At 36.9% G+C, this 13,977-nt stretch overlaps 1 protein-coding gene across 16 annotated transcripts in view; it reads right to left on the reverse strand.

Annotated features, from left to right (window-relative positions):
- Positions 1-757: 757 nt before the first annotated feature.
- The window catches only part of PARD3 (par-3 family cell polarity regulator), a 463,724-nt gene continuing 450,504 nt past the window's right edge, over positions 758-13,977 (reverse strand). For all 16 annotated transcript variants that reach the window (XM_075746548.1, XM_075746547.1, XM_075746540.1 and 13 more), the window contains 2 exons: positions 6,278-6,405; positions 758-2,860 (listed from right to left, as the gene is read on the reverse strand). In XM_075746548.1, the coding sequence (XP_075602663.1) occupies positions 2,467-2,860; positions 6,278-6,405 (522 nt within the window). In that variant the 3' untranslated portion in view covers positions 758-2,466. The remainder of the gene's footprint in view (positions 2,861-6,277; positions 6,406-13,977) is intronic.

The raw sequence follows: 13,977 nt of genomic DNA on the forward strand, positions 1-13,977 counted from the left end.
TTCAGTTTATTTGGGCACCAAACGCTGCCTGTCCACTTTGCAGCTCCTGCTACTCTTCCTCTTGAGATCCCATACTAAACTCAGTGAAAAAATTGACACTATTATTGCCACGGCAACAGCCTGATGTCATGCATATACAGAGTTATGATTGACATTCCTGCAGTATCCAACAAAAGGAGGAATGAGGGGAAGAGGGAGAAAACCAGACACAGCTCCAATACTAATGGGGGAAACAGAGTATCACCGGCACTGTAAATATTGCTTTATTCATAAATCTGCCTTCTCCCATTTTTTACCATGTCAACATTCCTGTGAAGGGCTCCTATCAGAGCCCAAAACACACACTTGGAGCAGAGGGGCTTCCTCACGCGTGCCCAGATTTGGCCAGAGCACAGCGGCTGCCCTCCTCCTGCCAGCACCCTCCCTGGGGAGAGGACTCCATGCTATGGCCCAAAAGATTTTTGCCATAGAGGTTAGTCTTAAGAATGCACCTTTTAAATGTCACAGATATAGCCTAAAATAACATAAGACATTAAACTGAGTGTTTTTTCCCTCTGAGGATAGTCTTCAGGTGTTCAGCTGGGCTGTAAATCTTTTCTTTTCTTTCTTTTTTTTTTTTTTTTTGCCAATGTTTATAAGTGCTCACAGAAAGACACACGCAAACCATTAGGAATAGGATAAAGTAACATCTGTTAAATATTTTTTAACCTCAATGTCTGCAGCAGTTCTCATAAGGGTCTACAGGCAACACCAAGGCAAGGATGGAAACAGTCTTTTATTCTAACTTTCATATGTACACGGAAAGCCATTTTACACAGTTTTGTATATTCTGCGTAAAAGAGCTATTGTCATCCAATGTCACTGTGTTTACCCTAGTAACAACTTTTAAACATGGCGTACATTATTAACAACAAAAACTGTTAACAAACAGGCATAAAAGACACAGATACGTGTGCTGATATTTCACATATATTCTAAAAACAAGTTGGCGCAAAAATAAAATGTGCCAGTAAAAAAAAATAGGCATTTTTTTAAATCACGCAATACATGATTTTCTTTCTTGCTTTCTTTCTTTCCTTTTTGTACACGATATGCTGAGATCCATTCTCAACCCTTTTCACATCAGGATTTGCAGGCACTTCAGCAACCCAGCTATATTTTTTTACAATACATGAAGTTCAGACCAACAAACATAAAAACAATGGCTGGAAAAGAAATTCTCATATCCCATATGCACATTCAAATATTACTCACTGCTAGAGCAATCTTTTTTGCTGTAGTTATTTTTGGAAACTGACATGTTTTCAGAATGATGTGTAACAGTTTGTCTCCACTTCTCTCTCATTCATATACTTAAAGGTTTATTTTTAATATAGCATCACGATGCAATACAGTATACGGAAGCACAAGGCAATTGTCCACAAAGCTTCACAAATTGTAAAAAGAAGAAATTGCTTGCTTTTCAGTTTTTTTGATCCAAAGAAAAAGTTTGATTTCTTCTGCTCTTGCTTTAAGTTTTCTCTGAAATTTGCCCAAAGACAACTGTAGGTCAGATGACCACGGGACCTCCCTAGCTCTCTTTCAACTGTCATAGAACCAAATTCATTTAGAAGTAAAGCAAAGCAGAACTCAGTTGCATGTTTGTTCATAACTTCCCATCTTTAATAAAATAGTGAAATATACTTATCAAGGGCTTGGCTGTGACTGTATAAATAGTCTCTCTCCAGTTATTTCATTTGTAATGGACTGTAGATTAAGATTATAAGGCAATTGTAACAGGATTCTCAGGATAACTGAAAGCTTAATATTGTTTTCCTCATGAGTCAGGATAAAGGCTTTTTTAATAAGCTCAGAGTGGGGAGAGAGAGAGAAAAAGAGTGCATATGTGCATAATAGGAGAAGGATAGTTTTTCAGCATATAAACACTTAAATATCGATCAACAAAGACTGGTAATGAATCCACCATAAAACATCTTAGAACTGCGACTGTGATCCAGAGAAGAGCTAAGCCTTATCCACTCAAGAGTGATATGTAACCCTCCTCCTGACCCGAGAGAAATAAAAAAGGACGTCAATGCTTCCTTCAACCTCAAATTCATTAATTTTATGCCACAAGGCTGCATGTTGGTGCAATAAGTCACTGCAAAGTAAAACACATTACAACAAATCCTAGTAATAAGCCATTGACAACTACTGGGCTGGGCTACGGGACTCAGTACGCAGGGGTGGTGTTGCTCACTTCTGCTATGATTGTCAAATGGTGGAACATCCTTCCATGAATTCAACACTTGAGACAGAACGGCAAAGACATAAGGCCCACCAACGCTTTGCCCGTATTTTTAAAGGCACTGAAACAGACAACGGATATATTCCTTAGTACCATCAGTTTAAAAAGTTTTCAAAATATAAGTCTTTATACGAAAATGTTCCTTATTGCATGATAAGTTGATCTTCATTTTCTTCACCTCAAGAATAAAATGGTCTTCCCTTTTCTGGTGTTTGCAATCTGTTCAGCCTTGCTACCTGAGATGGTGAAGGCGGTACATCTTGCCTGAAAGGACCTTTAGGAGGGGTATAATTAGGGTCCTGGATTTTCTTATATGAGTCATAGTTGCTAGACCCTTCAGAAGAAGTTTTTTTTTTCAGTTGTTGTTCTTTCCGCCTCTGCTCTTGACGGAGCAGTTCTTGTGTTTCTAGCATTACCCTGGCATTGAAGCCATGTCCCCCCATATAGCCATTCCGCGATCCCTGGTAGCTGGAATATCTGGGATTTTCCTTTGCAGTCTGGAACCCTTCGCCAGGGCAATAGCTCTGCTCCCAGGAGTCTTGAGATACAGAACTGGCGTTTTTTCTGCTTTGCCTGGAAATAAAAATGGAAGAGGCTTTTAAGACAAATGTGCTGGTTCCCCTTCTACTGTTATTGACAACAATCCCTGGAAAGAAGGGTACTTCTGCAATGCCATCAGGTTCTCCAGAAGTCAAGTTCTCTTCTGCCTCGAAGAGGCATCTTGCCTCTTTTGTTGGGAGAACATTTCCTGTAGAGTTGAACTATATTTCTAGGCCTCTCCAGGAGGAATACGCCATGAAAACCCATCCAGTGCTACAAAACCCATCATGTTCTTAAGAAAAAAGTGCTACAATTCAGTTGCAGATAGGAAAAACCATACACATTGCTGTGCTTCCTAAGAAACCAGATAACAGCCAGCATTTGTAGAGTCACTCATGAAAGATTTGAATCTAGACTCACTCTTGATTAGAAATAGATCTTTAAAACACTTGCTCTAGCAATGCACAATTCAGAAGATAAAGCTCATTATTGATAGGTAGTTGCACAGATGAGAGTTTCTTCCTCCCATTTCCAGAACTGAGGAATTTCATACTATCAATCAGGACTGTTTCTCAGTTTGCTATAGCTTTCATAAAAGAAAAGGCAGAGATAACCTTTCTTGCTCATTTTTTGGCTCCATGGGGCAGATAAATAAAACAAATACATATAGGAATTACAAATTCTTATCTCTCTTCACAATAAATCATCACATTATTTTGAAAACATATTATGGTTTTGAAATAGCTTAAATTTACTATCAAGCTGCTAGATGCTTTTATGAATTTAAAAAAAGATTGGTGATGATAAAGTAAAACAATTTTGTGCTGCATTAAATGAGATACCTTCTTTGAGATTAAAATTAGTGTATGAGAATCAAGCAGTAAAACAAAATATATTCTGACATTAATCAATAAGAAAATCATTTAGTTGTTTATATATGGCTTGGTTTTTCATGTCAACACACATGACTCAATGTGGTCTTATCCAATGAATGTGCAGTGGAGAGACAGGAGACCTGGAGAATTCTTCTACCATTAGTAAAATTAACAAGTCATCTAATGTTTTTGCAGTCTTCCTTCCACACACATAACTTGAAAATGACCATATCCATCTTATTTCATAACAGATTTTGAGACCTCTGGATGAAAATTGTTGTTCTGTATGAATGCAAATCATTACAGCATAAATTACAACATAAAGTAAATTCTTATGTAAATTTTTGTAGCTGTTCTTGGTATTCACATATCCAACTTTGCCAAAGAAACAATGTTTCTGAGCCATGTTTTATCACTCCCTGGAACAAAAGCAAATTGAATGAACCTCTGTAGGCTACGAAACTGTCAGGTTTCTGATCTAGAGTAAGATAAGTTTTAAGTACTAGAAAATTAACTTGGAGTTAAACGTTGCTTTTACAGTTTCACATGGGACAAGAGGATGACTAGTAGAACTGATTTAATTTACTGACTATTTTCTGGTACTTTTTCAAACTTAGTTGGCCCACTTTCACTGTCTTTCTGGGAAGATCCTTTAAAATTGACTCATAAGTTTATTTGCCTTCACTACTAATGATTTAAATGTACAAAGGGGGGAAAAAAGGGAGACTATACAAGATGAAAAGCAACAAAGCTCAAGAATGAAGCCAGTGTACAAACTTTAATCATTACAAAGCCATAGTTGCAACATTAAGCTTGGGACCTAAGTTTTAGACTACGAGTAAGATTTCTTTAAAGATCAGTCACAGATTTATGAACAGTTTGTAAAGCTGGAAAACTGGACGTTGCAGCTTCTTATAGGAGTATTGTGGTATTTACAGCACTCAGCTTTAGCGTAAGGTCCTGAAATTCTGTCTGCTCTCAGCACAGCTCAAATACCTATAGTGCTCAAAGTCATTAAATCATCATTAATTCCTCAGTAACATGCATTGCTAGCTTGCTAGTCATTGCTCATGTTGAAAACCACATTGAGTGAAGTTCTCAGTCACTCTTTTCAAAACAACTCTTTCTATGACCCAAACCATTATTTTCCAAATTTTCTTTTTTTTTTTTTTTTTTAATTTTCTCCTTATAGGTATTAATTTCTGCCACTGGAACTGCATTACAATTGACTTCCAACTTTTAAATGCTATCGGTGATTGAGCAGAACGGGGGAAGCAAGTTTCTAGAATCAGTTTTAAAACTAAAATAACCCCCCCAACTTAAAAGCAACACTAGCATCTGTGCTCTTCCACTCAATCTGTGCATTGCTGGGGCTAGCAAAACTGAAAGAGAATTTCTCAGGAAAACCAATATGGCATTAATAGGTCTGGTCACTTCAGAAGGAAGGTAGAGATAAGAAGCAAAGGGAATATAATATATAACTAACAATCTAGGAAAACGCAGGAACTTTTCATTTTTCTTTCCCACCTTCCAAAATTAACAGAAAAATTTTACACTGAAAGGTGTTATAGCATGTGAAAATCTGAGATCTGTTTTATTTTCAAAGATGTCGGTAGGATAATTCATAATTAGATAACTTTGATTATGAAGCTCCTATTTGTTTCAAAAAAGAGCTATGGTACACTTGGTAAAACACATTTAATCACACAAAGATATTTTCCACACCATTTCCACATGGGGCACAAACACTAACACAACCTCATTGGAAGAAACAACTAGAGTCTAGGGAAGTTGACACCACCCTCTGGTGTAAAAGATTCTCCATTTAACCATTGCCACTGATAGGTGAAAAGGCAAAGACTATTTGCGTAATGCTTAACTATGATACCTATCTAATTTACAATACAAGTTAGGTAAACTTCTAATAATTCTTAAAGCTAAATATCAAGTAAAAGACATTTTGTCCAAACAGCCACAGATTTGTTTAGACAAAAAGCATATTAATTTTCACCACTCCATTGCTAATGACCCAGTAACTTAGAAGAAGTGTATATACTGGAAACTTTGAGGCCCTGACTTTTTGGATAGAGTTCCTCAATTCTGTATTACTTTGTTTGAGGTCTTGAGATTTTTTATTTCCTTTTAAGTTTGTTTTTTTTTTTCCTTTGTATCAGCATCACAAAGATAGAATTTCTACCCAGTAAGGAATTAGGCAACAGAAAAAAAAATCTGACATGTCAAAAGGGGACAACCTATGTCATGCTCAGGAGACTTTTGTAATTGCAGAAAATTAAACTGGATGGTGTCCCACAAAGAATAGCTTTGTTTTAATGTCTCAATTCTGTTGGGTGCTGTCATCAAATCCCACTGAAATCAGCTCTGAAGTAATTCTCCTAAAATAAACAGCTACCACATGCTCTCACTTAAGAAATTTTATGCCTCTTCCACACTGAATACATTCCACCTTATATCAATGCTAAACAAAAGTGTCTGCACTAAGTACAACATTTTCCTTCCACAAACGAAATTAGCTCCAGGCTCGTATACACTGAATAGCTTCAGACAGTTACCATACCTGGGTAATGAGCTGTACTGCCGCTGAGCTTGCTGGAAACTCTCTCTTTCTTCTTGCCGCTGCCGCTGCATTTGGACCTCTACTGATACTGAGTGTCTGCCACTCTGTGAGTACGTCTTGGTGCTTGGCTACAAAATGAAAATGAAAATGAAAATGACTTAAACAAAGCACAAAAATAGCCACAAAAGGGCTATCATTTAAATTGCTATTGTACACATATTTGTTTCAACAGGTGGTTCAAGTAGCTGTTTCATAATAATTAGGTTAAATTCTGACCCATAACGGTGTCCTGTGCTACAGATTCCTTTTCTGACCTACTATTTCTGAGCTGCATCAGGAAAATATCGGTCCAGAACGGGCTGTGCTTTTGTAATAACACTGAAATTTAAATTAAGTCAGTGGAACAAATCTTCAAACACTGTAAGTTATCCTAGCCATGACTGTAATGCTAAGTTGTATGCCCCGCTGAGGAACCTGAGGGAGGAGGGAGCACAGCATCTCCTCTGAACCCCACCAGCACACTCAAGCGATGCTCTCCCTTAGTGGAGCCATCCTATTCTACTGTTGGTCCAGACACACACCGCTTTGCTTGTCTGAGAGACAGGGAAACGTTTTCTGGATCGATACGATCAAGTACATAAATTTAGCAAGTCTTTTGTGGACAATGAGGAATTCTGTATCTCTGAGAACAATTTCAGATAACATCTTAACGAGATGACAATTTGAAACTTTGAGGCCAATACTAAGAGCACATGAAAATGGATGGCCTTTCTGGGAATACAGAGCATTACCAGTCAAGATCTGGCAGTATGGCTGGATTCAAACTTTGGATTATGAAAAAGTTTACTTTTGTGGAGGTATCACTTTTCATTTTACATTACTATTTTCTTCAGATTTTGTGATTTCAAGTTGCAAAATAGGATGCCACGAAAGTCAAAGAATGTTACGGGCTTTTCTTGTGTTAATAATAAGGTCTCAACTAACAAAGAAATAGAAAAATATTTTATCTCTTTAAAATTACCAGTTCTATTCAAATATACATAAGTCTGATCACTGGGAGGTTAGGGAGTATAATCACTGGCCTGAGCCTGGGACTGAAACAGCTTGTCTCAGACTTGCTTTTGTTAAAGCACTTTTTGCCTTTTTATCTGTGCCTTCCCTCAAAACAAACTTCTTTTGTTTTTTTCCGTTATAATTTCTGCAGCAGAAAGATATAATGGCTGACAAACATCTGCAAGATAAAAGGCTTTTCAAAAGCTTCATACATTGAAGACAAGTTTTAGAAACTAGAAAGTTGTCATTTGTGACATAAACTTCTCCTTTGTCTTACTATATAGTCAAGTACCTGCAGGTAGCCAGAAACACAACAAATCTGAAACAAGTGTACAACCTTTAGAAATTTCATTTACAATAACAATACACTTCAGGCAGAGCATCAGTCTCGGCTCAGAATTTAACAGATACAATTTGGTGAACAACTGCCTTTCCCCTTAAGAGATTATTGTGCAAAAGAATCAGAATGTGAAAGGGTAGACTATGAGTAATGGAGAACTTGCTTAAGAGGAGCCTTAATGCAACATTGATGTCTACTTCAGAGTAGAATTACTCTATAAAACCCTCAGTAAAACAGTATTTCTAACGAAAAATGCTTTAGGAATGGTATGATGAAGCAACAAGTTGAGAAAACAATTGTGTGTCAGCCTTGTGGGAAATTTTCTTAGAAATGAATAAGCTGTACATATGTATGTCCAAACCAACAACCCCCATGGAGATTTCCTACTATATTAAATAAGGGCAACACATACAGAGCAGCGTTTCAGTTATTGCATATGTCAACATTTCTAACTTTCTTGACTTTATCGAGAGTCTTCTGACATTTGGTATTTTATTGAATGGCTCAGCTTATGGAAGTGAGTGATTACCTGAAAATCACAAGATTTATTTGTGAATTCTCTCTAGTGTGGTTATAAGTAGTTTACAGAGAACCGGAGGGAAACTTAGAAGTTCCCATCTCAACTTCTCCACAAGGAATAAAAACATTTAAACTAAGATTTTAGAGCAAATCTCCTCATTTAATGGGTTCCACTTTAACGATGCTGGAAATCTTACATATAGCTGGAAAGCTACAGTTATGTCATAGGTGAGAAAGTAGTTATCACTGATAAGATATGAAATCAGAATTGCTTCTCTTTATTTGACAACACAGTTTTACTTTTTTCAGTTCACTATAAATAATAACAGATTAAAGGATTTTACGGCACAGGGAATGGTTAAACTATCAAACAGGTGGAGGTAGAATTGACCTGCTGCTCAGTTTAGGTTTATGCAAGACACCAAAACGCATCATGTAGAAAGCATGCTGAGACACATGTGCAGAGAGCTGAGGTTACCACAAAAGCCTTTACTAAAGAGGCTTTGAAAACCCTAATGGACTACGAATGGACTAAGATCAAAATGTAGCTTCAGGGATTTATTTTTTTTAATGCACACGGGAACCAATGGCTAAATAGAGGCAGGGGCTATCATGGCTGTCTGCCCGCTGTAGCTCATGCCCAGAATGACTGGCTCTGAGGAGTCAGGTCTGGATTCTCAGCAGCTCACAAAGAATTTCATCTAATGGATGACATTTATAATTTGATGGGTCTAAAGGCAAACATCTAAAATCCATTATCTGATTTTCTGAAAGTATGAGTACCTATATGTCCTGCTAAATTAAGTGGATTTGCAATACTTAACTAAGCTGAAAAGGATACTTATTTAGAGTCCTGTCTGCATGTTGTTCACATCTACAATAAGCTATCCATATAATCGAATCTGCTATCTGATTTCAAGCATCCAAAAACATGGCAATGAGACATAAAAATACTCTGTCTGTACGTAATCACATATTCCATAACATAACATATATACACACAGACAGGCACATTCAACCATCTTATTAATGAAAAGGCATTTCTTTCAATCTTTTCATTAAAAACCTCAGTAAGACCACAGTGAATGCCCTTGATATATGGTTATGATGATATAAAGACTTAACATATTCCTTTTTGGATTCTTTACTTGTTCAGAAAAATGCAAATCTCCTTACAGTGATTTATCTCTTCAATATGCTTTCAATTAAAGTATTTAAACCAAAAATATCTATATCATAAGTAACCTTAGTCTTTAAAAAGTAATTGATAATTTTGTCTCAGTCCTCAAAGTATACTTTTATACATATATATTTATATAAAATATATACACAAACGCACATCTATATACATGTATACCCCATTTATGTCAGCACAAAGGGGAGGTAATAAAAAAAAAAGTTGAATTATTTTCACATCTTTCAACAGCAACAAAAGAATGTAGAAGGAATACACATAATACAGTAATTTTAACACTGATATCAACACAAGGCTAAGTACAATTATAACAACCTGAAATCATCCAACAAACCTGGCAACAGCTCGGTCTTCACAGTACAGATTGATAAGAACTCTGGCCTTGTTTGCAATGAGATGTATGACAAGCGCTGACCTTTTAAATCAGGATGCGGTCAAGGCCACAATAACAACCAAAGCTGCATTATACAAATAAATGTATGTTCATGTCTTCCACAATACCTTTAAGTGGCAATGATAGTTATGGCATTTAGCATTGTTAAACAATATTCAGCACGTAAAACTGTGCTTTAAGATACATGAAGTTACACAGCTCTCTTCCCAAAGAGGCATTCATATTAAACCAGGGCTGCAAAGTTAAAAGCTTCTACCAATTTCTCACTTTATGCAAACAACATTTTTTCATTTCACAGAGAGCGTACCCCCATGGCTCATGTTGTCCTGACCACTATCAGAAGTAAAGGGCAGCACGTTTTACAGATAAAGGTCCCTCCTCTCTTTCCGAGCTATGCTCGTGGCTGCCCACACAGTTTCCTGCCCTGCAGAGCGGCATTTCTGCCCACGGAGAGTAGCTCTGCATGGTGGCAGCAGGGACAGTCCAGGACTGGAACATATCAAAGTCACCACAGAATTAGAGTGAGGAGATCATGGGGGTGATCCAGGGCACTGGGTTTTCAGGGAGATCCAACCAGTTGAGGTGACACATCTATCTCATGGCCTACTGTCATAGGGAGAAGCTGGGGAAAATGCTTACTCAACCTCATAGAACTCCTTTGTGCTGATAAAGAAATGGTTAATAAGGAGATTACTAAAGGAACAAGTCCCTTAGTATTTTCCCAGTTATGAAGAAAGACCATTATTTATTATTAACATGCATGTGGTATTTTTTTTCCAGATTAAGCTCTGTTTTTAAACCAAGAAGTTTCAGCTTCACCTGGGAAGTTGGTAGATACGAGACCCCCCAAAAGTCTGTGGTTCTTATAGTTCAGCACTAATTAGAAACAGATAAGATTAAATGACCTTGCCTGCTTTATGTGTAAATGTACTTGGCACAGATGACAGACAATCCAGTAATTGTGTATATCACAATTCAGAATGATAAAAAAAAATTAATGGTTCTAGGAGGTGTTCTTGAAAACATTTTTTACTTCCATCTTCTTGTTTATGTTGCTATGGTGAACAGAACATACAGCAATATTTCTTTTAAAAATTGCCAACAGGTGTGTGTTTTAATTCAAAAACCATATAATAAGAAAATCCCATCCCTTTGTGCATCTTTCTATGGTATATACGTAGGAAGCTGAATGGTGTGGTATGGGACCAAAATTTCCACTCTTTGTATAGCAGCAGCAGAAAGAAAATCTTTTGTATGGTAGCAACAAACCACTTAGTCCTGAAATTCTGCCTGTGGTACTTAGATGCACTGCATGCCTGCAAGGTATAAATATTTTTGTTTACAAACTGAAATTATTTAATTTCTTATTAAAATTGTCTATCTTCATTTTCTGTTTCACGTAAGTTAGTAGATTGACACTACCAGGGGAAAAAATGTTTAAAATATAAAATTTTAAAGCCATGGTCTAAATCTTGGCAAAACATTTCTGGTGTTTCATGAAATCCTTCCCAGGTTTGACACAGAATGGATATTAACTACACCACTGAAGAGAAACTACCTGTGGAGAGGATGCGCTGCATAACTTTGATTTCCTCTCTGAAACAGATCGGGGTAGGAGAAACAGCAATTTAGCTCCTAAGGTGTTCTTAGTCTGCTGCAATGTTAGATTAGTTATTGCTTAATATCTTGAATAAAATATCCTGAAAGACACTCCTGAAATGGATCCATAATAGAAAGAATTAATATACTACTTTTCTTTCTCATTAATGTGTTGAGTAATTCTACATAATTTACAGCCTGATATAAACTTCGCAATGTTTGTTTCGAATATAGTCTGTTATTAATTTTTCCAGGTAAAATTAATATTTTACAGTTGAAGTTACAGCAATAATTTGGTTTTTTTAAAGAATTTCAAATTATTTAGAATTCATTATGGCTTTGAATAGGTCAAGGACTTGAATACAGGGATAAGAAACAAGTACCATAAACAGATAAAAAAGACTTTTTTTTTTCTTTAAATCTGTCTTAGAGACAAGATCTACACAACAACAAACAGCAGAGAAAACAAGCACAGTTCCTACATTTTCTGAGCATTTCTCTATCAGGGTACTCCTAAATATGTTACTAGGACCTCTGGAGTCTTTTCTCTATGAAAATCATGCAGTTATTCACCTTTCAAAAATTTGTGCATGTAATTAAAGCTTCACTCAGCCAAGTCAGGTAGTATATTTATTTTGACCCAGTTAGCTGTTATGTTTAGGAAAAAAAAAATATCTTTTTATTTGAAACCCAAATATTTAAAGTGGATTTTGTTAAGCTGCTCTCTTAATGCCAATTTTCTCCCACCATCCAAACAGATTTGGGATGACTGGAGAAGAATGTATTTCTGAATGGCATTTGCCACTTTCCATTTTTAGCACTGATTATTGTTATTAAAGATGAAGAAATATAACAACAACTTTTGTACCTCCTGCATCTTCATGGGTTTTTTTGATCGTTGCTGTGCTTCTACAAGCAGGACTGGCAAGCAGTTGTCATGATTTCAATGGATTTAATATGCTCTTTTTTTTAATTGGATTGTTCATTCCCATGACAATCAGGGCTATAATGCTGTTTTTTGTTATTAAAGGTGAGGATCTGTTAATTAAGATGTGACTAGGCAAAAATACAAGATACGGAACAAATTACAACGAAAATCCCCTAACCCCGGGACTGGTGTGAGCAAGGATAAACCTTAGCAGACCCAATACTACCCAAAAAAGAACTAAAACTAGAGACTCAACTTTGGTCCTGAAAAGAAAAATCATCCCCAAAAGAATCCCGCATTGGTATAAAAATGTCATAGCAACAGCAAGGGCCTTAAATATTATCAGACATACTGCGATTCCATGCAATTCTACACGCCCAGATACACATTTCTGCAAGCTCTGACTGGAATTAACACCAGCAGGATTAAAATGGATTAATCATACTTTATGTTATTTTTCTTTTTTTCCCTAACATCAGGCATACAGTATTGCCCTTGAAACCCTCTTGTACCTTGTTTGTTTGAAACACGAAAAATAAATAAAAAAAAAAAATACAAGAGAAAAAAAAAAGAGAAGTCTGAGAAAATGACCTTAAAATAAACAAATGCAAAAACCTTTTCCATAAAGCTTTGACTCGATTGTAGAACTAGTGGGTTTTAGAAATGTTGCAACAGTTAGTCAGTTATTAAACCTTAACAGTGTGTCATTCAAATGGCCTTGAGCAAAAATGTTACGCTGCTTAATAGACGATGTCATCTCATTCCAGCGCTATCACTTTTTGTGTCTGTTAAGCTGCCTGATGCTGTATGAACACTCGTAGGCAGTCAAGTATTTTGTTTACTGGCAGGGCAGCCGCAGCTGGGTAAGAAGTCCAGCTCTGTCGCATTGCTCATCTACAGAGAAATAACCTTCACCTGACGGGAAGAGCCAGAAAGGGATGGGCTGAGGCGCCGGTCTCTCTGCCACGGGTATCGCTCAGAGCCAGCATGATGTAGTGCTCTACAGCATGGAGATCTGCCTCCAACCTCTGGAGGAGACTGCAGGTATTTGTCACAGGTAACCGGACTTCTGTTTCACAGGCCATTAATAGTCTAGGATAGATTGAAGTTGGTGATGTTCACAGGATCATTCTGATAATATATTAGCAGGTTTCTGAGCTATTGAGCTCCTCCGAATATCCTTAAGACCTGCCAGATTTCCATCAGTATCCATTACTTACACTGCAAACTTTGTGTTCATTTACACTTTCTTAACATAACCAATAGTCCCACATCACATCAGCACTTTGTTCCCTATCCTCAACCCTCCCATCATCTTGTTAATGAGAAATGCAAACTACTTATCACCTCATAGCACACACTTCTCTGTGGATGGTGTTTTCCTCTCTTTCTATCCCAACCAGGTCAGAGTTGGCTGCTGTCATGCAGCTCAGAGGCTTCTCTGGATGTAAAGCCTTTTGTTTATGTAGGCTGCACAAGCCATCTCCCTCAGGTGGAAACACACTTTTCAACAACGGTCCACGTGCAGGTGTGCTTTCCACTGCTGTGGTTTGTAACCAATAGCTTACAGATGGAGAAGACTGAAAAGACATTGAATGTATCTAAGTATTTTCCTGCATACGTATTATAAACCACTTTTGCATTTTTTTGTGTCACTGGTATTTAATAATAC

Source organism: Balearica regulorum, chromosome 2 (genome assembly GCF_011004875.1).
Source record: "Balearica regulorum gibbericeps isolate bBalReg1 chromosome 2, bBalReg1.pri, whole genome shotgun sequence".
NCBI lineage: Eukaryota > Metazoa > Chordata > Aves > Gruiformes > Gruidae > Balearica > Balearica regulorum.